Below are 24,375 nucleotides of genomic sequence, written 5' to 3'. Positions count from 1 at the left end.
AAAAACATTTGCTTTAATATGCAGTGAGTTTTTCATAGACGACATCATAATCATCAGATTCCTGAGTGCTGTACATTGAAGCAGGATTAAGGGTTAGAGATTTAACTTCAGGGTTAACTCCGGGTTTTCAATCCTACGATGGGAGACTCTCTTCATACTGGGATAGATCGCCATGGTTACTTACGCTCAACACCTAACCTGCTCCAAAACAACTTGTATAAAAGCACCGCCTACTGACCAATTAAAGCTTTGCATGTATATCATAAATTATTATAACACAATTACAAAGAAGTTAAAGTCATAATCCAGATTAAAAGCATCACAGTTTGAAGAACAGACACATGCAAAAAAAGACAGCTGGTAATACATTTCCGGCTGTGTCAATGCATACATTTTTTATTTATAATATAGTTAGTTATAATATCGCATATGACAGGACAAAGCGACAAATCTTCCCATTTTTTGAAGCTGGATGAAGATAATGTATGCAATGTTTGCTTAAAAAAATACCCAGATGCCAATTAATTTTCTGTTTCAGCTCTTAAATAGAATGTTTTGTTCTCTGTTTAAGAAACTGTGTGGAAGCTCTGCTGTGTTTAATCCTGTGCTGCTGGTTTGTGTCATATGAGGTGAAACTTGAGGTCCCAAAGGAGCCACAAAAATATCACAGCAGAGGAGAAAATTAAGTAAAGAGCAAAGCTGAGCAAGCAAGCAAGACCAGTTCAAACATTCCTCATACTGGCATCATTCTTTTGATAAAAAAATCCGCTGTTTTGGCATATACTTTATACTTCTTCAACTTCTAAGGTGGCTTTTGAGATCTAGGTGACGCCATATTTGCTTAATCTTAGGCAGCATTTAAAGGTGGACAGCTGATTGAAAAACGCTGGAGCCAGAACGTGGCGAATTATGGCATTAAAAGGTCTGAGCTTCCAGTCACTCACTGTTTGTTACAGATGCTACATTTTCTTCAAGGCAAAATCACCAACAACATAATACAAGTTACAACTCTTGCAGCTGATCTATGACATCATATGTTGCTATGTCCTTGAAGCTTTTTTTCCAGGACCAAATCTGGACTTAATCTGAGCAACAAAAGGGTTTTCTTCCTATTTTCTTTTATAAACAAACAACATAACCACCTGAATTTTCCAAATACAATATAAACACAATTGTTCAACGGGCCCCTTCACATATGTTTGACTGTACAATCCTCCAAATAAGCCATCAGATATTCCAAAGCAACACTTTCCAGCCTAATCTGGCAGGAAGAAATACAGAGAAAAGATAATATATGACAGAGAATTAGTAGTTTGAGTTCACAAGTCTGTGGCTTGTTTCTAAAGAACGAGCTGCAACACACAGCGCTGGCTTTCTCCAGCCCTCTGAAAACTTTAAAACGAGCTGTCTACTCAGCAGCAAGGCCGCCTCACCGAGGGTTTTCAATTTCACTTTTATGGAATTTGATTTCTGTCAGCCTGTAATATGTCACCCGTATTGTCCACACCATCAATTCTGCGACAGCTTTATAAACTGTTATTTAAGCTACACTCTGCTCCTGTATTAGGCCGTGAAAAATACAATAGAGATTGGACTGGAGTCTTGAAAGTGCACTAGAAGCTTACGGTTTGCGGGATACATACGGCGCCGAACAGAACGGTCTGAGTGAGAGTTGCTTCTAGAAAAGGTTCAAATCCAGCAGTCACAGACACATCCACACGGAGTCATTTGCTTAAACTGTCAATTTGATGCCAAATACTTTACTAACCTTTCTCAATGTATAGTGATTACTATTCCAACTATAGTTTGTAGCTTTGCAGAGTTATTTAATCATTCGATCCATGTTCTTATCCCCTGACCAATAGGCTTTCATTACCTTAACCATTCGTTAACACAGAAACATCCATTCTAGCATTTTACATTGAAAAGATAAACATTCTCGCCAAGTCAAACTACACAGTGGTGCCAAACCAATCATAGCTTGTCTTTCACAACCTGTGTGGTGTCATCGGGAAGGAGAGGCTAGCGATTGAATTCCAAGAACAACAATGTAAACAAACAATGGTGTCCGAAAGTTTATGATACAAGCTGTCTTGTGTTCGGAAAAGCCTAAGAGCACTCGGAGAGCTAAGACTATCTCACAACGCTAACGAAAGTGAAAAATAACAGTGTTTTCGCCCACTTGATTCGGATCCCATCCAAAGCGCAACCTTCCATCAAGTTTAAAGAAAATTGGGCCAATAGTTTTTTCCGCAGAACTGCTGACACTGAAACAAACCGGACTGAAAACATAACCTCCTTGGTGGTGGTATATGGGAACTGTGACCCTTTCTCTGTTCCACCAACATCATCCCTCTTTGGCTTTGCCATGTTTACAGTTGTACATGGAAAAGTGCTCTGTGCTCCTACTGGTCATTACCGGGACATCAGTAGGCGTCCCGGATACGCAGCCGTTTGTCGCCCATTATGTTACACTGATCATTTTTGATGATTCGACACCCCAAGTCTATCTGGGCGGGCTTTTATCAGGCTGATACTGTGTAGCCTGAATCCCAACTTCCAGTGTGGACCTAAATTTAACATTTTTTCATATCTCTTAGTGTGTATATTTGTCCAGAAGCATTCAGTACCGGATGTTTTATTCAGTGTGCAACTTTGGATTTGATTTGCAAAATAATGCATCAAACGGGGGGCTGTTCTGAAATACTATTTCTTATATTCATGGACCACTTCTTTTCCCCTTCAGACGTGCCTTCTGACAGAAGTTGTATCTAAAAATGACAAAGCTTGACTCTCAGGTCTGCACAAGGTACTCTACTGTTGATATCTGGGATGTGTGTGCTTCAACTGTAACACCTAACCCCATTGATAGGTTTAGGTTTTAACGGTTAAAGGGAACATACGTTGGAAGTCAAAGCTAAAAAACCCTCTCATACAGCACTATCCCCTATTTGAGTGGTTCAAGGTTTTTCCAGTAAATCAAAGCAACACTGAACAGGTTAGGTAAAATTATCTGGAAACACCTCTAAAGCGAGTCTATTACGACCATCCTCCTTTTGGTGTTCAAACAGCCAAAGGCCAAACCAATAACCAGTTTCCCTGGAGGTGTTCATCACTTCAGATATGCTACAATACACATTCAGACTCAGAGACGATTTAGACGTACCACCCTTTCAGTGCTCGAGCTCGACAGTAATGTCGTTTCGTGTGCGCATAGTGTTGTTGACATATTGCCTTTTGTTTTCTTTTAGATTACTTCTCGACCCTATATAATTGATTAAGCGCCTTCATTTCAACACCGTGAGCTCCCTGTGATTCACTGCTCAGTTGTTTCCCAAAAATAAAAGGAAATTCTATTTTATGTTTCCAAAATCCTACTGAACAGTAACACCACAACCAAATTGAACCTTATATTTTGTGTACTGTTTCACACAGAGTATCAGAGAGTTGGTGGTTAAAGCAGAAACAGCTCACCGAACAGCATATCTGCATCTTCAGGAATCTATTTTAGCTTTTACAGATTTAAAAATTCTAAGCTGCGTTCTGCACAAGCGACTGTCAGATTCATAGATAACCCGATGAAAACTTGATAAAGTAGACCTCCAGACCTCCGTTTCTAAATGCATTTTCATGACACAGAACATTAGTAAAGGTAAACAAATTGCCTCGAGGAGGACTTGCCACACATCCACAGTCCTTCCTCTAAACTCACAGTTTAACCTGCAGACTCCTGGGGGGGCTTCATTTACCTCCCTGAGAGGGCCGGTCTTCTTATCTGGCACCATCTCCTGTCTGGAAGCTCTACACCACCCTTATATTATCATCATCCACCTGCATGGCAGCCAAGCACCACTGAGTGCACAGGACAGGAGAGAAGTGGAGGTAGATGGCCTGATACTGATAAAGACCACAGCGTTTCCTTCTGGGTTTTGATTTAGTAGCGGGAAGAGCCCAAGAATTTTAGATCAGTTTATTATGATAATGACTATCGTTAAGATCAGCTTGATTGGTCATGATTTAAAGGAAGCGTTTCTTTTATTTTGAATGACGTTTACACAGATTCATAGATGTCGACAGAGAAATAAATTACTCATCTAAATCTTCTGCAAACCATCTACTGTAATTGCAAAATGTCCATTCAAGCTTGACTGATAATGAAACAATAATTTGAGATCTTGCAATAAATCAGTGTACTGTTGTACTTTGTATGGAATATTGCTTGGACAGTTGTTTTATTTGTATTTAACTATTTCCAGTGTGGTATTTAAGTCATTAAATGATCAAACTAACTAACAATAAATTAGTAAATCAGTGTTAAGAATATAATTGCAAGGTGGCGATGAGTTGCAGATGCACTTGGAAAAATAATAGATAATGGCAGATAAATACAGCTATAACTATTTAGATAAATAAACATCCATTATGGTAATTGCTATCATTAATACTTGATTGAGACCAGCATCAGGCTCTAGAGCAAAATAACTACAAAATAATGAAGGTAAGAATTACCATTTAAATAATAAATTGGTATTAATTGTATAGTTCTTCAAAATATGAAAATTACACTTTGTTATCACGAAGATAAGAGCGGCACTTTCAGAAACTCAATGAACAAAAAGTCAACGAGAAAAGACGTCAAAGCTCTCTGGAAAGTGCAGAAAGACCAAAAGGATAAGTGCTTCAACAGCTAATATGGAGACAAAATCTAAATTGAGTAACTCAAGGATAATCACTTCACTTGGGGATGCAAGAATTGCAGTATAAGCCATTAAATTGTGGAGGTTTAGGACAGGTAAAGGAGACAGAGGAGACACAACGGAAATATTTTTCTTTTTGCCAGTAGAAGAGTCATAATTATTCAAATTCAGGCAATAAAAAAACTTTACTTTCTAGTTAGAAATTGTGCAACTGTGTGTGTTTGTGGCACAATTGAAACAACAGCCTTCAAATAATCAGCTCTTCATGCAAATACAAAATAAAAAGTAGTCCCTGATTTTGAATAACCGTAGCACGTCGCCCTCTCAACCTGACAACTCCACTAAAAATATCATAAATCACAAGGGAGGATGGCTAAATTATGCTAAAGAGTGCTAACTGATTAGCATTAATGTGCTCACTTTCTCCTTCGAGCGCTGAGGCATAGCGGTTTGTTCCTCCGCCCGACAGACAATACCATTAACCTTTGCAATTCAGGCTCTCGTGCTGTGCGCCGGCAGGTTAGCGGAGGCAGTGACCCCAAAACTAGATGTTGCTATTGGGGGAACGGAGAGCGGGTGGAGAGGAGGGAGCAAGGGGTGGACAAATGTTGTTCATAAAAAAACAATCCAGCTCATCTGAGATCACTGGAGAGTTATAGATCTAATCTGCTTCACGCACAGGCTCAACCCATTTTGACACAATAGAGATACATTCGAGCATAAATCAGTGTGAATACACAGACGGGAGAATGAGGGGCAGAGTGTGTGTTGGTGGGACGCTCGGTACTGTCGCCCCCGATGTGTCCTACGTTATACCGTAAGTGCCGACATTAAAGCAGACACTCTCATCCATCTCTGAGAAAACAAAGAAATAAAAAAAATGTATATGATTATCTACCAGACGCAAAGAAAATGAACTTCTAATGTCCACAAGGTTGACTACAAATGCACCAGTTACATCACTGTCATATCAAAGTGACGCTTCCTCTCTTATTTATTTAAAAAGGAAATTTGCTGTCTTTTTGTATTCTGGAAGTCTGTTATTTTCTACAACAGGACGTTTAAATTACTCCTGAAATGATTAGTCAATTCATTCATTTGACAAGGAAATTAATACATTTTTTGCAGAAATGCACAATATTTGCTGGCTCTAGCTTCTCAAATGTGCAGGTTAATGTTGCTGATTTTCAATGGTTATATATTTTATATTTAGGAGAAAATGTGGTTTCTGGGAATTTGTGATGGGTAAACGATTCATAAATGACTTGAAACATTCTGATTGATTCATAAACCCTGAGCCTTCCACTTAGCACTTATTGTATTCATATTAGTTTGTTTCTGCACTATACTTTTGCTCTGGTTTATGCTCTTAGATGCTTGTTTAAGAAAGGAGATGCACTTATGACTTCTGGTGACTAGTAGTTCTCTTGAATACCTATGTTGAATACACTTATTGGAAGTCGCTTTGGATGAAAGCGTCTGCTAAATGACTGTAATGTAATGTAATGTAATAAAAATTGTAACTTGCAACCCTAGCTGTGTTAAATCCTTTTTTGGCATCTTTGCCTTTAAATCTTTATTATATTTCATTTTGATAATAATATGTATAGGTAAAATCAATAATACCCAGCATGAATAAACAGCAAACTCTCAGACAAGTATTTCATGTCCAAAAAGGAGTAGGAATAAGTCAATACCCCTTATTTATATTTAATCAGTTAACTTAATGTTAATAAACACGGGGGGTGCAACAAAGAGACCCAGCCAGAATCAAACCAGTGATGTTGCCATTATGGTATTAATTTAGAACACTGGGTCACTAGGACGGCAAACATTTTAGTTAAAGTTTACTAGTTAAGGAACTTTTAACTGGTTCTGAAACAGTCTCAGTTTAATCCTGATGCCTCATTATGACCAACATAAGTAAACAAGACCATCAGAGAGAAAACTGTCTATTTCTATATAGTTATTTTTAATGCTTTTCATCGTTGACATCGGGTCAGACAACCAGGCCGTATAGCTGGGCCCGATGGAGGAAAGGGAGGCTCAAGAGAACCAGAACCAGGACTGAGCTAAGCAGACTGCTGCTGTAAAAAGAGAGGTTTTCATAAGGGACGCTGGTGCTCGGAAACACTCCCACCTTTGTCCACAGGGGGCGCCAAAATAAACACAAAATTAAAGTTCCATGTAGTAACTTTAAAGGTATTTTTGAGGTCACTTCAGCTTATGGATAGGACGACACTGGACTTTGTTTTAGGTGTTTGAGGTAGAGTACTTTTTAAGCCACCAGCAATACTTATGATTCAATATTTTCATAGTGGATGAATACCCCAAAAGATTTCATTTGCTCTGATATGTATTAATTCCAGCGACAAATGATTTTGGTGTTACAGATGTTTTTCTGGAACTACATTTTGGCGTTGGCGTCCGTCTCTTCCAGCTGTTCCTTCACACAGTTGAGCTCGCTGACTGTCATGAGTTTCATATTACTGTGACAAGTTATCTGACCAGGTAATAGAAAGTAAGCCTTGTTCATGCTGAGGTGATTCGTGGCTAAGCAGCTTATCTCATGTTTCCGTGGCATGAAGCGGCTAAGATGTAAAGTTCACCCTCCAACACACACACACACACACACACACACACACACACACACAGACACACACACACACCCGTACACATACACTCGACACCAGTCCATCACTTTTAATAGAGCAGAGAGGCTTGTAACTCTATGATTTTGAACTCTTTTGCATATGACTTGTGTTACATCAGTTTGGGACAACACAGATGTTTCACAGATGTGTCTAAAAATCTGCCTTTTTACTTATAACACTTTATATTGAAAGGATTCTGAGTACTTTTGCAAACATAAAAATAAAAGTATTTCCCTGTGCTGGCCGGTACAGTAATGGTAAAGTAGTTGATGCCTAACTTTAATCAAATATTTACTTATGATGGCCAGTACAGGATGGGAATGGTAAAGTATTATTTTCTTTTTTGTATATCTTCATTTTTCAGGTAAATGCTCAATAATATCTCTTAATTCAAATATTTTATACCGGTTTCAAATTTATGATGGGATCAGAACAATTTAAATAAGATTATGAATTGTAATTAAGGCACACACGTTTCCACTGCAGTGGCACCAAATCCTCTCTAGAGTTATATTCACATTACAGGTAACCAACAGGCAGGACCAGCATGTGATATACCTTCACTACTCTGAGCGCTTATAAAAGGCTTCAAGGTGAGTTTGATTGTTATCAACAAACAGCAGATTCGTTACTGTCAGTCACCTGGTATTGCTGGTAGTTGTAGAGGTTGCCGTAGTAGGCGGGGTAGCGTGATGGCTGGTAGAAGTTGTAATAGGAAGTTTCCAGCAGCAGGTCGGACGATCCGTCAGTGTGAGAACGGGAACCAACTGACAGGCTGGGAGACAACGCCGAACGACCGCCTGGACGAGAAACACACGAAGAGGAACCACAACGAATAAGACAAAGATCAACTCAGAGGCTGAAGTGGGATGTTCGTGGCTGGATTTCATTATTGCATTTGAAATATGGATTTAAGGATTATGTGCATGCATTTATGTATTGATTTTCTAGGTAAATTTGTAAAACTAACTTTGAATTAGGCACCCAACAATATAACTCAAGCTGACTTTTACATTTAGAGTCGTTGCTGCTGCTGACAAACCAATAAATCCTGAACTTCTTGAACTTCTCAAGATTGTTCTGAATGTCCCATCAGAGCTCAAAACGCTATCAACAGCACCATCTGCAGGCGGGAGGTGTTTTTGACGTCACACATCACACCATCACAATACAGGAATGTGGGTTGCCCTCATCATTATCATTATCATTACTCATTATCCGCTGTTCTTTCCTTATCAACAAGGCCACATTCTTCTCAGGCAGACCATGATCCTTCACTCTTACACAATGAAGACACTGTGTTCACCGCCGAAGCCGAAGATAATGACATTTGTAGTCCCTGTTCTATTTCTTGTCATCGCTGAATCACAGAGTGCTCGACTCCTTTTTCCAGCTCAGGCGTTTTTTTCTCCTCTCTGTTGCCGAGCCAGAGACTTAAAGTTCACCCTCACATGAGCACAAAGCAGAAGACTTGAGCAGCCTTGACCACAGTCATATTCCACCTCCTAACGTTTGCTATCAGGCCGACAGGGAACACCATATCTGTGTCGGCCTCCACCCATCGCCAAGAGGCCCTTTCATGCCGCTGCCACCAAAATTTACTTTAATTTTCATTTATTTTCCCATGAAAATGTCTCGTATTGATGATATCTATAAAAGTTTGCTTGTCCTGTGGACTTTTTGGTGTTTTATAATACTGAATAACACTAAAAATCATTTTTAAAAGTACTTTCTAGGTAGAAATATAACACATTAAATAACTGATTAAACAGAATGTGGCTTTGCTGCCTGTTAAACTAAAATTTTTTATTATGCAACCATTGACATTCTGGAGTCAACGACTTTCCACGACGTTCTATAGAAAGACAACTGATAAAAAACAATCTTCTGAATTTTGAAAGTTATCATCAAACTCCATTTTAAGATTGACGAAAAAGTCACTTTATTAGATTTAGGAGAATTTGAGGTTCATCCAACAAAAGTAAAGTCATGCAACAATGTTTTGGAGATAAGGAGTGTCATGACGCATGTTTTACGTCAGCTGTTGGAAGCGTTTTTCAATGAGAACCACATGATATCCACACAAGTTAAGTCTACTGTCTTTTATCAATAATAGAGAAATCAGGGATATTTAAAATGAGTAAGGCTTTTAGCTTTGATTTAATAATGGATAAAGTTGCATCTATATATGTCATGTGATAACAACCCCTCATCACCACTGAGTGGCAAAACAAACTCTCTTTTTTTGCTGTATGAATTGGTCGACAGGTTTGTAAAAACATTTAGATTTTGGTTCATTTAATTTAGAAAAACATTGTATTGTTAGTTGCACACATCCATAGAAAGTATCTATTCATATAATTCAATAGAGAATTATCTGTGAAAACTTTGGTGTGAAGTCTTTCTAAATCTGCCGACTCAATTGCAAAATTACTTTATGCAACTTTAGCTGTGTTTGAATGCTGAATATATGAATGTTAAAATGCTAAAACGATAGCTCACCTGTGACAGCAAGAGAAGGGGTTGGTGAAGGGGATCGTCCATCCACAGAGAACAGGCAGTCTGCTGCAGCTTCATTCTTCACCATCACCTCAGGACCGGACAGAGCCACCGGACTACAAATCCCAAGCTCCTCTTCCTGAGCCTGCTGCCGTCTCAGGGCGACCTGGAGGGGAGGAAAAACAAAACATAACCCTTATCTACTTACGACTATGCAGAACAGACTACTTGATAATGCAAAGATAAAGCTTAACAAAGTGTAATAATTAATACATACATAATTAGTAAATGATTGTGATATGAATTTGGTGAAACTATAGCTGAATCCATTAATAAAGTAGTTCATAGACAAGAAATATTTGGATTAATTGTTTCACCTTTCAAGAAAATATTTTAAAGATTTTCTGATACCAGCTTTTGGAGTTTGAGTTTCTTCCTTTTTTATTTATTTCATAAAATATAAATTGAATCTCTTTTATTCTAAATCTTGTATTCATTTGACAATAAAAGCAGCTTTTTCTACACCACACAATAAATTAATTAAGAAAATTAAGACAAAAAGGGGGAGATAAAAGCTTCAGTTGGATCCTTTTTTTTGTTAATTTAACCATTATTAGATCAATATTTTAATAATAATAATAATGGATTTTATTTATATAGCACACTTTAAAATACAATGAAATATCAAGGTGCTGTACAGGGTAAAACAATCACAATAATCAAATTTAATAATAAAACACTAAAAACAAATAAAAAATAAAATAATATAATATAATATATATTTTATTTGTTTGTGGGTTTTTTTGTTTGTTTTTTGACTGATGTGACTTGGCTATTTTCAAATGTACATTGGGATACATGAAGTAAGTCTACCATCTATTTATATATGTATAAATAGTTTTACTTTATCAGAAAACATAGCAATCAATGAGCTTATCCAAAAAAATGGCATTTAAAAAAAAAACCTTAAAAATGCTACAATCTAAAGTTACAAAGCAAAAGTCTACAAAATATAGAAAAAGTAACTCTATATACTGTAGCAGACATTTAAATTTATATATTTGTATCAACTGTCTGCTGTAAGCAACAAGTGTGACATTGTAGGTGGCTTTGTTAGTACACAGATTAAAAATGAGAAAAAACAACTAAAGTCAACTTATCAACAATAGTTAAAATAAAACAAACATACATTAAAATGTTAATTAAAACAATTAAATGTTGTATTTCTTGTTTTCACACGTTTGTTTTAACGTCAAATCTTCATGTTTGAACATTCTTTCAGGTGGTTTTGTTAGTACACAAATTAAAAATGAGAAAAAAATCAACTTATCAACAGTAGTTAAAATAAAATTAAAATTAAAATGAGTTAGTAAATAAATAAAAAATTAAAATAAAAATTAAAATGAGTTAGTAGTTAAAATTAAAAAAAAAAAATGAGTTAGTTAAAATTAAAAATATTTTTTTATAAATAAAATAAAATTAATACAAAATTGGAAAAGTAACTATATATACTGTAGCATATTTAGTTAAAAAAATTAAAATGAGTTAGTGAATAAATTAAAAATTTAAAAAAAAATGAGTTAGTGAATAAATAAAAATAAATAAAAAATTAGTTAGTAGTTAAAATTAAAAAAGAAAATTTAAATTAATACAAAATTAGAAAAGTAACTCTATATACTGTAGCAGACATTTAAATGTATATATTTGTATCAACTATCTGCTGTAAGCAACAAGTGTGACATTGTAGGTGGCTTTGTTAGTACACAGATAGTAGTTAAAATTAAAACAAACATACATTGAAATGTTAATTAAAACAATTAAATGTTGTATTTCTTGCTTTAACGTCAAATCTTCATGTTTGAACATTCTTTCAGGTGGCTTTGTTAGTACACAAATTAAAAATGAGAAAAAAACTTATCAACAAAAATTAAAATTAAAATGAGTTAGTTAAAATGAAAAATTATAACTAACAGTAGTTAAAATAAAAATAAAAAAAAAATGAAAATAAATAAACATAAAATTAAAATGAGTTAGTGAATAAATAAATCAAAAATGTAAAAAATTAAAATTTGTTAAATAAATTAAAATAAAATTAATACAAAATTGGAAAAGTAACTATATATACTGTAGCATATTTAGTTAATGACATTTAAATGAGTTAGTGAATAAAAAAAAATCTGAGTTTGTAAGCAAATAAATGTAAAAAAATTAAAATTGTTAGTGAATAAATAAATTAAAAATGTAAATTAAAGTTAAAATTAAAAAAAATGAGTTAGTAGTTCAAATAAAAAAAAAAAATGTATACAAAATTGGAAAAGTTTAATTAAAACAATTAAATGTTGTATTTCTTGCTTTAACGTCAAATCTTCATGTTTGAACTTTCTTTCAGGTGGCTTTGTTAGTACACAAATTAAAAATGAGAAAAAACAACTTATCAACAGTAGTTAAAATAAAATAAAAATTAATATGGGTTAGTAGTTAAAATAAAATTAAAATTAAAATGAGTTAGTTAAAATTAAAAATATTTTTTTATAAATAAAATAAAATTAATACAAAATTGGAAAAGTAACTATATATACTGTAGCATATTTAGTTAAAAAGAGTTAGTGAATAAATAATAAAATAAATAAAATGAGTTAGTGAATAAATAAAAAAAAAATTTAAAAAAATTTAAAATGAGTTAGTCGTTAAAATTAAATAAGAAAATTTAAATGAATACAAAATTGGAAAAGTTTTTGTTAAGCTTTGTTTGGCTTTGTTAGATTAAAAATGAGAAAAAACAACTTATCAACAGTAGTTAATATAAAATTAAAATTAAAATGAGTTAGTGAATAAAAAAAAAATGAGTTAGTGAATAAATAAAATAAAAAAAAGTTAGTGAATAAATGTATAAAATTAAAATGAGTTAGTGAATAAAAAAAAAAAATGAGTTAGTGAATAAATAAATGAAAAAAATTGGAAAATTAAAATGTAGTTATTTAGTTAAAACAAAACATTTTTGAGTTAAAATGAATAAATAAAAAAAAAAATTAAAAAAAAATGAGTTAGTAGTTAAAATTAAAAAAGAAAATTTAAATTAATACAAAATTGGAAAAGACATTTAATTGTATATATTTGTATCAACTGTCTGCTGTAAGCAACAAGTGTGACATTGTAGGTGGCTTTGTTAGTACACAGATTAAAAATGAGAAAAAACAACTAAAGTCAACTTATCAACAGTAGTTAAAATAAAATTAAAATTAAAATGGGTTGGTAGTTAAAATTAAAAAAAGATTAAAATGAGTTAGTAGCTAAAATTTAAAAAAAATTGAAATTAAAATGAGTTAGTAGTTAAAATTAAAAAATAAAATAAAATGAATACAAAATTGTAAAAGTAACTTTATATACTGTAGCATATTTTTAATTTATATATTTGCTGTAAGCAACAAGTGTGACATTGTAGGTGGCTTTGTTAGTACACAGATAGTAGTTAAATTAAAACAAACATACATTAAAATGTTAATTTAAAACAAACATCCATTAAAATGTTAATTAAAACAATTAAATGAATTAAATGTTGTATTTCTTGTTTTAACGTCAAATCTTCATGTTTGAACATTCAGTTGGGGGGCAGTTGAGCTAACGGCTGCTCGTCAGTTTGAATTTTTTTTTTGAAAAAGTAACGGTTACCTGAGCCGCCATGACTCTCTGCCGCTCGGCTATCAGTTTGCATTTGGGACACTGGCAGTCCCTCCAGTTGCAGAAGCGCTTGTGGCCCTTCAGGGGAGACACGTAACCATGGTTCCTACAGCGGGAGCACTTGGGCATCCTCGGGGGTTTCTGGCCTTTGGCTGGGGACAGAGGACCGGGGCACTCCGGCACCTGCTTGCTCGGCTTGTCCTTGCTCATGGTGGCTGGAAGTTAAAAATAAAAAATTCACAAAGAACCACAAAAATAATAAAAAATATGCTGATAACTAATGTGGAAAAAAAAAAACTTTAAATAAAAGTGTAATAAATTTTAATAATGTGAGGGGAGTTTGTCCCGGGAGGCTCGGCTGGTTAAAGCCCTGTGCTGGTGCCAGGCCGGAGGCTATAAGGTCACCGTGCCTCCCCGCCCCTACTGCTGTCACTTGTGGGAGGAAACAAGCTGGAAAAGCGGGGGAGAAAGCTGGCAGGACGGTGGCATCACCAAAGCTGCTCTCACTCTCATATATGTGTGTGTTTTTTACACTTAAATCATTAGTAAAAACACATTTAATACACTTTTGGGAGAAGTACCTCAGTGTAAAAAGAGTAAAAGTCATGCATTCAAATGTGAACTTGACTAGGTTACAAATACAAAAGTAGCTTATTGATATAAATGTATGTACCAGTCAAAGTTTGGACACACCTTCTCATTCAATGGTTTTTCTTTATTTTTCTTTATTAAACAAATGCTCAACAAACCAGAATATGTTTTATATTTTAGATTCTTCAAAGTAGTTGAATGAGAAGGTGTGTCCAAACTTTTGACTGGTACTGTAATATATATGTGTGTATATATATATATATATATATATATATATATATATATATATATATATATATATATATATATATATATATATATATACCAGTACAGTCAAAAGTTTGGACACACCTTCTCATTCAATGGTTTTTCTTTATTTTTATATTTTTTTACATTGTAGATTAATATTAAGACATCCAAACTTGAAGGAACACATATGTAAATTATGTGGTAAACAAATAAATTCTCAAAAACCAGAATAGGGTTTATTTTTAGATTCTTCAAATCAGCAAGAAATCATGAATGCATATGACTTAACATTAAAAAAATCCTTTTCAGGATGTACAGTACCAGTCAAAAGTTTGGACACACCAAATCTTCTCATTCAACTACTTTGAAGAATCTAAAATATAAAACATATTCTTTTTTTGTTGAGCATTTGTTTTGTTTACTTTTGACACATCCTGAATTCATCTGCATTCATGATTTCTTGCTGATTTGACACGATGTCTTCAATATTAATCTACAATGTAGAAAAAAATAAAAAATAAAGAAAAACATTGAATGAGAAGGTGTGTCCAAACTTTTGACTGGTACTGTATATGCATGTGCATTGGATTGTATTTAGTGCACAGCTTTTGACAATCACAGAGATTAGTAATGCATAAACTGCAAAAATAAGAGCATTAATTAGCCTTGAAAACCCCAAACTGATTCTTTCTGATTTATGCCTTTATTTAGTTGTTAATGTTCAACATTCATGGTAACGTACACTGTGCTGGATTCCTGGTCAGGTTCATACTAGAAATTCATTCTTAGGGGAACTAGCCCAGTTGAAAGAAAGGAAAAAATACATCTGAATTAAATCTTGCAGACATTAAAAAAAGTCCCTTTAATTCAAGATTTGGGATCAATCCAGACAACTGCAAACACCATCTTGCATTTTTTTAAGGAAATACTGGAGTTACACCCAGCTATTATCTCAAGACTATATATTATCAGTGTTAAATGTTCAATGAAACTTAAAATTGTTAACAATGAACTGGATTTTAGAAGAATACTAGAATGATTATTATCTCATCATGTTGTCCCTTAAGGTGGTCTAAGATGATGGATCCAGGGAGGTTTAATACATAAGTGTTCATGATGTACTAATAAATCTTAAAGAAATCCCATTAAATATATATATATAGCTTATAATGTGTCTATGGTGCTGGATTTATAATAGCCAGTTGTATCATTGTGCTATTTCCCCCTGGCTTGTAGTTATGCTGTAATATTTGAATAGCTTCCCACTTAAATGTATTTACTGTAGCTCTTTTTTTTTTTTCTCACAAATGTGCTACGTGGTGAATTAATACTCTCTTATTAATTTACAAGGCTTGACTGAGCTGGAAGTGAATTAACCTCCACACTGTTCACTCAGTCAGCCAAGTGGATTTATAGGCAGGGAGTGAGGTGAGGTGAAACACACACACAGAAAGCCAATTAAAAATCCCTGCAGCCAAATGGAGGGGGGGGAAATGAAAAGTTACCAATTAAAAAGCAGGCATTTACACAGCGATGAATAAATAACTGCTACACTTCATTGGCTGAGGCTCTGGTGCTACAACACTGAGTTTAATTGTCTCGACAGCATATGGTAATAATGATAGATTATAACGCAGTAATGAAGTCTGTGATTTAACACATTTAACCTTTCTATTAGTATGACTGCTCCCAGAGTCATCCAGTAACAGCAGCCAGCTCAGTGTCCCATATGAAAGGACATTTAATTGCAAAAGCATGCAATACTGGCTCATACCACCCAAGGGAGCCACTGAGTTGGAAATTACAGGGCAGAAATGGCCAGAGGTCAAGGCCACACTATCAATTATCTAATAGATAAACTTAGTAAAGAGAGTCTAATAATAAAAAGCTTATTTTATATTTCATTTTAGAATATTATGACTTAACATATTGTGCCAGGGACAGATGTAATGCTTGAAGAGATGGTTATGTTTCCTATTTAGTAGGGGGAAAATAAGTAGAGATTCAATATCTTTATGTTTTTGGGGAAACTTTTAATACACACAATAAATAAATGAAGTTACCAACATGCCTTTTAACTGTAGCCTGTGAAACATTAGTTTGTTAGTGTGTTTGTTGGAGTGTAATTTTGTATTTATCATGGTATTGTTGTGCATTGTTTTATCTCGTCTTCTTTTGCTTATGTTTTGGATTTAATTTACATTAATGTTGGGTTTTTTTTAATTGCACAGACCTTTGTAACTTTTTTAGAATCTAAATTTGCTGTCCAAAAAGTTATTATTAATTGTATTAATTTATAACTATTATTGTTGGGTTTTTTTAATTGCTTTTTTATATATATATTTTTTATATTATATATTATATTAGTATTATCAATATTAATATTTATTTCCATTCATTTTTTCTGGTTTAACCAAATGTTGTGACGGCTTTAAATACCAGGGGAAAAATCAGATTTCGAAGATTTAAATAACCAGAGCACATGAATAATTTTAAAAGTATGGTACAAAACCAGCAATAAAACATTAGAATAATCACCAAACCTATAAAATCTGTGCAAGCCTAAAAAAACCGATAAAAGTATAAATCCCTTATCCACATAACCACCTTTCACCTCTCGCACCTCAAAGTACCCATGGGAAGTACTAAACTTTCCAAGAGTCCCTGAACGCAGCATTGCCTAGCAACCAACCAACTTTGCCACATTTACTACAATGCCGAAAAAGAAGGAGAAGAAAGACAAACAAGATGACGTCAAGAAAACATCAAATCCTCCAAACAAGACAGAAGATTTATATCTGATTCAAATAAGATATCTGAACGAGCAGCTGGAGAGGTGAGCATGAAAATACAACAAAAAAAAGTAAAATAAATAAATAAAATAATAATAAATAATAAATAATAAATAATAAATAATAAATAATAAATAATAAATAATAAATAATAAATAATAAATAATGAATATAATAATAATAAATTATAAATTATAATAATAATAAATAATTATAATAATAATAATAATAAATAATAATAATAAATAATAAATAATAAATTATAATAATAATACATTATAATTATAATAATAATAAATACATAATAATAATAATAAATAATAATAAATAATAAATTAATAATAATAAATAATAATATAAAAATAATACATTATAAATAATAAATAATAAATAATAATAATAATAATTATAATAAATATAAATTATAATTATAAATAATAAATTATAATATATAAATAATAAATAAATAATAAATAATAATATTATAATAATAATAAATAATAATAATAAATAATTTACTTTATTGGGAAATATGTAATAATATGTGCATATCAGTAAATGCATTGTTAGTATTGTTCTTCAAACTTGCATTAAAAAAATCAGTTCAGGGCACTTTTAATTAGTTTATAATATATAATAATAATAATCCAATATTGCAGTAAACATGCAATAACACAGTATATAACCAGTGGTGAAAAGTACTTAAATGCATTCACTCAACACTGTGCATTGAAGTACAGTAAAGTAAATAAAGTAAAATGTTGAGGTATTTGAACTATTTGCATTTTCTGCTAACCTACTATTAGTTATTCTTCTACTACACTATCATTTAAAAGGTAAATATTGCACTTTTAACTCCACTAATAACATTTATTTAACAGCTATTTAACTTTTCTGATTAAAATGTTGTGCTTTTTTATGCCGTGCTTTGAGTATAAGTACAAATGTTTTGCATCCAAATTAAAGTACCAGAAGTTAAAGTATTAATTGTGCAGAATGGCTGATTTCAGAATAATATCTATTATATTACTGCATTATTATTATTATTGATGCATTATTGAAACTACTATTTAAACTACTTTATCTGCTGCATAGCTTTATAAATACCCCATGGGATCAATACAGTTTTATCTTAATCTATAAAGTAACATCATCATATTTTGTATTATTAATCTGATTCTGCAAAGTCACTTAAGTTAACAAATACATGTAGGGAAGAAAAAAAGTACAATACTTTCCTTTGAATTGTAGTTTAAAGCAGCAGAAAATGGAAATACTCAAGCACAAGTACCTCAAAATGTACTCAAGTATCTGAGTAAATGTATATATTTACTCTCCATTACTGTAAGAATCATTAAAGATGTTGTCCTTTCCCGTTGGACCTCTATGTCCCTCTTCCTCCTCCAGGTTCCAGCTGAAATGCGACCAACAAGAGAGGCAGAACAAGGACTTGAACTCTCAGTACATCGTGCTGGAGACGGAGAAGAAGGACATCGTGGACTTCCTGAAATGCTCGGTGTTAGAAAAGGAAGCCGATGCTGACCAGCTGACGGAGCAGCTGGAGAGTCAGCGTCAGGCTGCTGATGAGCACAGAGAGGCTCTGCAGCTGCACCAGGATCAGCTGAGGAAAGAGCTTCAAGACCGGATTGAAGAACTCAACAAAGAAAACGTGACACTTGGTGAGGCTGAGCATCTTTAAGGTCCCATGACGATGGTTTTGAGATGGGAACTGTTCTGCTGTTTTGTTTTTTGTCCACATTAAACTGAGACTTAATGGTTTAATTAAGAAAATAATACCGTTATCACAGTATCACAGCATGAATGTATCACATCCTCCACCCTTTTGGAAATGATTAATGCCACTCAGATAGCTACTGCTGGACGTAAAAAAGGAAAAAAAGTTGTTTTGCACACTGAAAAAACACCATCGATCCAAAATAAATCACATATTAATCGATAGAAATTAGTATTTATAGAAACCTAAGTGTGGGATGAATCATTGAGAAAACTGACATGGACAATGACTGTCAATCAAGCCACACTACTTTGGTATTATTTGCTTTTTCCATCTCATTGCACCTGTAGCATTCAGTCACCATGGCAACAAACAAGATGGATGGCTTTACAGTTTAGCTACCTCGACACTGCATTTAACACAACTTGGACGCTAAAACAAACTCACTGGTTGAGTTGAACCTCAGTGAGTGAAACCGCCAAGGTTTGACCCTCCTCTCCTCTCCTCTCCTCTCCTCTCCTCCCCTCCTCTCCTCTCTCTCTCCTCTCCTCTCTCTCCTCTCCCTCCTCCCTCTCCCTCTCCTCTCCTCTCCTCTCCTCTCCTCTCCTCTCCTCTCCTCTCCTCTCCTCTCCTTGTCTCCTCCTGTCTAGCGGTGAGGCTGGCCGGTCTGGAGGAGTTTCAGAAGCAGAAGGAGCAGCTGACGTCCAACGTGGAGTCTCTGAAGGAGCAGCTGGCCAGTCAGGAGGAGAAGCATAAAGCTGCCATCCACGACCTGGAGATGAAAGCACTGCTGGAAAAGAAGAGGTCCAGACTGCTGCTGTTATAGCTTATCCTAACTATGGAGACATTTAAATATAATGTTTTGTAGAGGGCTGAGTCAAATGAAGAAATCCACTTATGCCTAAATGATTTACCCCCAAAGGTTGGAAGAGGAGATGGAGTCCCACGTGGCGACCATGGCGGCAGAAGTTCAGCACCTGGTGGACCAGAAGGTCCCGGAGACGACCAGGTCGGCCCTCCAGGAGAACACGGAGGTCAAGGTTCGGATCGGCCAGCTGTCGGAGCAGACTCTGTCCCTGATGGGGGAGAACTCGGACCTGAAGGACCGAAGGAGTCGTCTCAGTGTGGACGTGGACCTCCTGGAGAAAATGCTCAGCGAGACGACGCGCAAGAGCTGCGTCCGCAAGAAGGTAAGAGTAACGGGGCGGTGAGAGGGGAGAGATTACTTAGATGGGGTTTGTGTGAGTGATGTCTTCTCTCTCCGTCAGGTGGTGGAGCAGCTCACTGAGAAGTGTCGGCAGCTGCAGGCGGAGCTGAAAGACGGGAGGGAAGAACTGGAGCATCTTCAGACCAAACACACCGGAGTCCTGACGGAGACGGAGGCTCTCAGGTCAGAGTTTACTCCGTCTCTACTGTCCATGCTTCACAGACATTTCCTAAATGTAACTGACTAGAACATCCACACACACTCTTAACTAAAAGGACTGATTGGTGTTGATTGAATGCAGCTGATGAAGCTCTGGTGACACTGAAACGTAACCTAAACACTATAAAACTGTAATTTAGTGTAAGTTCTGGTCTTTTTAAGTGTTGACAGACGAATAAAAAAACTTCAAAAAGTATGAAAAATATTAGATAAAGTAAAAGTTTTTCAAAGTTTTTTTTTATTTAACTTGTTTAAGCGCCCTAAAGTGTCTTGAAAGTACTCTATAAATAACATGCAGTTAAATTAGAAATACATTGAGCAGCAAAATAAACTCAACTTTGTTATCAGTGTCAGTTTTTAGAGGTATAAGATAAGATAAGATAAGAGAAGATAAGATAAGATAATCCTTTATTAGTCCCACAGCAAGGAAATTTGCAGGATATTTGTGGATAGTGCAACAAACAAATAAGAGACATAAGTAGAAAACAAGATCAAAACAAGGAAAATAAATAAGTGATCACACAGTAAAGTATGATAAATAATTAAAAATGTTAAAAACAACAATAACTACAATATTATATAACGGACAGAATGATTGTTAATATTGCACGGTGGATATATTGGTTTGATATTGTCAGTTTTTTGGTATGTGTGGTCTGCTGTGAGCAGAGTTGGTTGTGCAGTCTTTTCTAAATATGGATTGTAAAGTAGAAGCTTTATTCTGAACATCAAACAGTGTTAAACTAGAAGACAGAGGCTTCACTTCTGAAACTAAACACATAGTTTGAGCCACATTAGTCATGAGAACTGATGAAATTAAAGGTTTAATGACATAAAGCTGGCTCACACCTGAATACGACGTCGCTGTGATGTTTTCAGACGGGACCGGGCCTCGCTGTCCCAGCAGTGCACTAAAACCAGAGCGGAGGTGAGCCGGCTGGAGGCGGAGCTACAGGAGGAGAGGAGGATGAGGAGCAGGATGAAGAGCATCATGCAGGGAGCAGCCGTCGCTCTCAGACAAGCCCTGATGGTAAAACAAGAAATATATATACAAGTTACCCTAAACATCAGGAACATCTGGACACTCGGTGAAGGTGGTCAGTTATCTCAGCAGACTCTAATCTTACTTCAGAATAAATTAGAGGAATTTGAGACCTTTAGATAAATGATTTGTTTATTGCACTGCTATGTTTCTGTGACACACAGGTGAGGTGCTCTAAATAGTAACAATAGTCTGAAACACACTCACATATTGTATTTATTTATTTATTGGTCAAAAAAACTAATTATTTTTATTTGATAAACAAAGATCTATTTTGTGGACATTGTTAGTTGGCTGTAATGTAAAAAAAGGTGATTAAACATTCTTATCAATAAGACAGTAAATGTTTGTCATGCATAGAGAAAGATGGACTGTTGAAATATAACTTATATAGATATATAAATATAAATAAAAGACAAAGATGTGCACAGTTATGCTCAGGGACATTAGCATTAACCCTCAGGGACCGGTAAGATTTGTTCCACTCCAGAGGAGGAAAGACTGTTTTTTGTGTGAGCTCAGTGAAAAGCACTTTTTGTTTTACTGTCCAATCTAAGAAAAACATAAAAGACGTACTCTTTAGCAAAATTACCTCCATTTATGTGGATTTCTTTCAGCTAGATGACGATGAAAAACTTTTTTTTGTTTGTTTTTGTAGCATATTTTATTTGCCAAGCCTGTGAGAGAGGGCAGAATATTATGTTTAAGACAGAGCAGTGAAATAAGGTAAATGTAATGCTGTAATTGAATGAAATGTTTGACCACTGCAGCTGTTTATTTGGTGTCTTGAAGATAAAAACCTGGCTGACTTTCTGCATTCATGAAGCAAAATAACTTCCATAATACACAACTGTAACATCTGTACAACTCATCCGTTCTAAACACTACGGAGAGATCACGCTCCTCCAGTCCACACAACTCTTCTCCATTTCATCAAACCAGCTGAACTACTGAGAAACACACTCTCAAACCTTTTTACCGATAAGCTAATTAGTGTAAGAAGGTATTAAAGTCAAATAAATAAATATAGAATAGGCTGGAGAATCACAGCCTCGCAGATATTTATTTTGGATATAAGGAATCTTAAAACGTGCAAATTGAAATGATAGAATCGCCACAGACAAGCTTAAGACTGACAACGCTGATGTTCGGCTCTGTTCCCTGCAGGATGCACCCACAGACCAGGACCTGGAGGAGGACTCTGTCATCCAGTGGAAGCAGCTGATGGAGAAGCTGCTGGTGGTTTTGGACCGGCCAACACTCACCAACTCCACCGCTGAGAGCGACCAGCTGGATGAGACCGCCGACCCCTCAGCAGCCAGGTGACTTTTTGAAGGGTTGTTAGTGTCTCTTTGATCTGCAGATTATATAATATACATTATTATAACATTATTAGTAACATTTATTAATAATCTATGACTTTAATATTCCTGATGGAGGGTTCAAGTGTATTTCTTTGTTCTTGAAAGGAAATGTCAGATTCAGAGTGAAACCAAACTTCTGCTTTGTTTCCATCCTCCTGTGTCGTCTTTACAGAGCACTGAGTCTGGATCCGGCTTTGAGTTTTCAGTTCGAGCTGGCCCGCTACAGGCCGGGCGACCTCGGCCTCGTACCTCGTCCCACGCTGAAACACAAACACAGCGTCTGCAGGACGGGAGCAGCCGGGTCCAGCCGGGTGCCCCTGCACAGGTTTGTTTAGCTACTTTAGTAGCACCGTAGAGTTAAAAACGTACATGTAGAAACAGAAAATACTTCAAAAACTTTTAAAGGGCTCTAGTTGAAGGAATTCTCGGCCTTTTGTGAAATATAGGGTTCCTTTTACGAACAAAATATAAATTCTAGAGGGAAAATGAATGACCAAAACCTCATCATTCACCTTGTTTCAGATTAATTGAATTCATAATTTTGATTTTAACAGACTTCATCCACCAAATGTGTAAAATTCACACATTTTGCAAGAGTTTACGTCTCTTTAATTGTAGATGAATCAAATTTTTGTGTTGGATATTTGCTCTTTAATAAAATTCTGCTCACTGATTTAACCGTTGTTGCTCTTTCCGTCTCCTCAGGAAGCCGTCCAGTCAGAAAACAGCCGGCTCCTTTAAACAGACTGATTCATTCACTAAACACAAATAACATGAACTAAACTAATTCCCAATCAATGTTGGAGAAAAACCTTCTGCATCTACCTTCTGTCCTTTGCAAAGTTCCCAAATTCATTTTTACTTTGTGTTATAAATGTCTTTGTTAAAGTGCCACATGTTACAAATAATGTCGTCGTAAAAATGAGTGTTTTGAATGAAGGAAGTGTTTGTTTAACTCCCATGAATTCAACTTTTTAGTCAAAGAATTAATGTTCCGTTTCTTTATTTAAAAAGTCACATTTTCTCACTAAAAGGTTAAACATTTATCTTTATGGATGCCTTCTTATGATGGAAATTTCTAAATCTGCACGGTCACACAGAAAAAAAAATTAAGTTTATGATTCAGAGATCATGAATTTCTGTCAAAACAGTTAACAATTACTGATTCTGTATTTTTGTGATTATGTAATGAGCAATGAACAGTGTTGGAATAAGTATTCCGATATTTTACCGAAGTAAAAGTAGCAACACCATAGTACAGAAATACTCCGATACAGAAGTATTGACACCAAGTACCAAAAGTAAAAGTACTCATTATGCAGAATGGCCCATTAAAGAATTATATGTATTAAATTATGGGATTAGAATTATTGATGCAGTCATGGATTAATGTGTTCTTCACTTTAATGTTGAATCTGGTAAAAGTGGAGCTGATTTTGATGAATTTATACACTGATGGGATGCTTGTAAATTTCATCCGGGATCAATAAAGTTTTATTTAAATCCATGTATTACTAATCTTAATCTGCAATGTTTAGTAACTAAAGTTGTGCCATAACATTAAGTTATAGGAAAAGTTTCTTCACATTTGTATTTTGGGCAATTTTTTGTATGTTATGAATGTGTGAAATGTTATGTTATGTTAAGC

At 34.7% G+C, this 24,375-nt stretch overlaps 2 protein-coding genes across 3 annotated transcripts in view; one reads left to right on the top strand and one right to left on the bottom strand.

The window, feature by feature from the left end:
* Window positions 1–13,897, bottom strand: part of dmrt1 (doublesex and mab-3 related transcription factor 1) — a 32,238-nt gene extending 18,341 nt beyond the window's left edge. Inside the window, exons 1-3 of one of the 2 annotated variants that reach the window (XM_054610221.1) lie at window positions 13,520–13,897; window positions 9,854–10,016; window positions 7,994–8,151 (exon numbers count right to left, since the gene is read on the bottom strand). In XM_054610221.1, the coding sequence (XP_054466196.1) occupies window positions 7,994–8,151; window positions 9,854–10,016; window positions 13,520–13,738 (540 nt within the window). In that variant the 5' untranslated portion in view covers window positions 13,739–13,897. The remainder of the gene's footprint in view (window positions 1–7,993; window positions 8,152–9,853; window positions 10,017–13,519) is intronic. The other variant, XM_054610222.1, reaches the window with a different exon arrangement.
* Window positions 13,898–17,082: 3,185 nt separating this feature from the next.
* Window positions 17,083–23,499, top strand: LOC129100737 (cilia- and flagella-associated protein 157-like). The gene is made up of 9 exons (XM_054610183.1): window positions 17,083–17,204; window positions 18,568–18,839; window positions 19,546–19,699; window positions 19,818–20,085; window positions 20,164–20,285; window positions 21,201–21,351; window positions 22,531–22,685; window positions 22,900–23,052; window positions 23,433–23,499. The coding sequence occupies exons 1-9, from the start codon at window positions 17,083–17,085 to the stop codon at window positions 23,497–23,499; spliced, it is 1,464 nt and encodes a 487-aa protein (XP_054466158.1).
* Window positions 23,500–24,375: the final 876 nt, after the last annotated feature.

The sequence above is a fragment of the Anoplopoma fimbria genome, chromosome 13 (assembly GCF_027596085.1).
Source record: "Anoplopoma fimbria isolate UVic2021 breed Golden Eagle Sablefish chromosome 13, Afim_UVic_2022, whole genome shotgun sequence".
Lineage (NCBI taxonomy): Eukaryota > Metazoa > Chordata > Actinopteri > Perciformes > Anoplopomatidae > Anoplopoma > Anoplopoma fimbria.
Note: the sequence above shows the minus strand (reverse complement) of the source record. Positions and strands in the feature narration are given on the sequence as shown.

Coding starts and splice junctions, on each gene's coding strand:
- LOC129100737 (XM_054610183.1), top strand. CDS start 17,083: ATGCCGAAAAAGAAGGAGAAGAAAGACAAACAAGATGACGTCAAGAAA. Junction 20,286..21,200: donor ACGGAGACGGAGGCTCTCAG/GTCAGAGTTTAC, acceptor TGATGTTTTCAG/ACGGGACCGGGCCTCGCTGT. Junction 22,686..22,899: donor GCCGACCCCTCAGCAGCCAG/GTGACTTTTTGA, acceptor TCGTCTTTACAG/AGCACTGAGTCTGGATCCGG.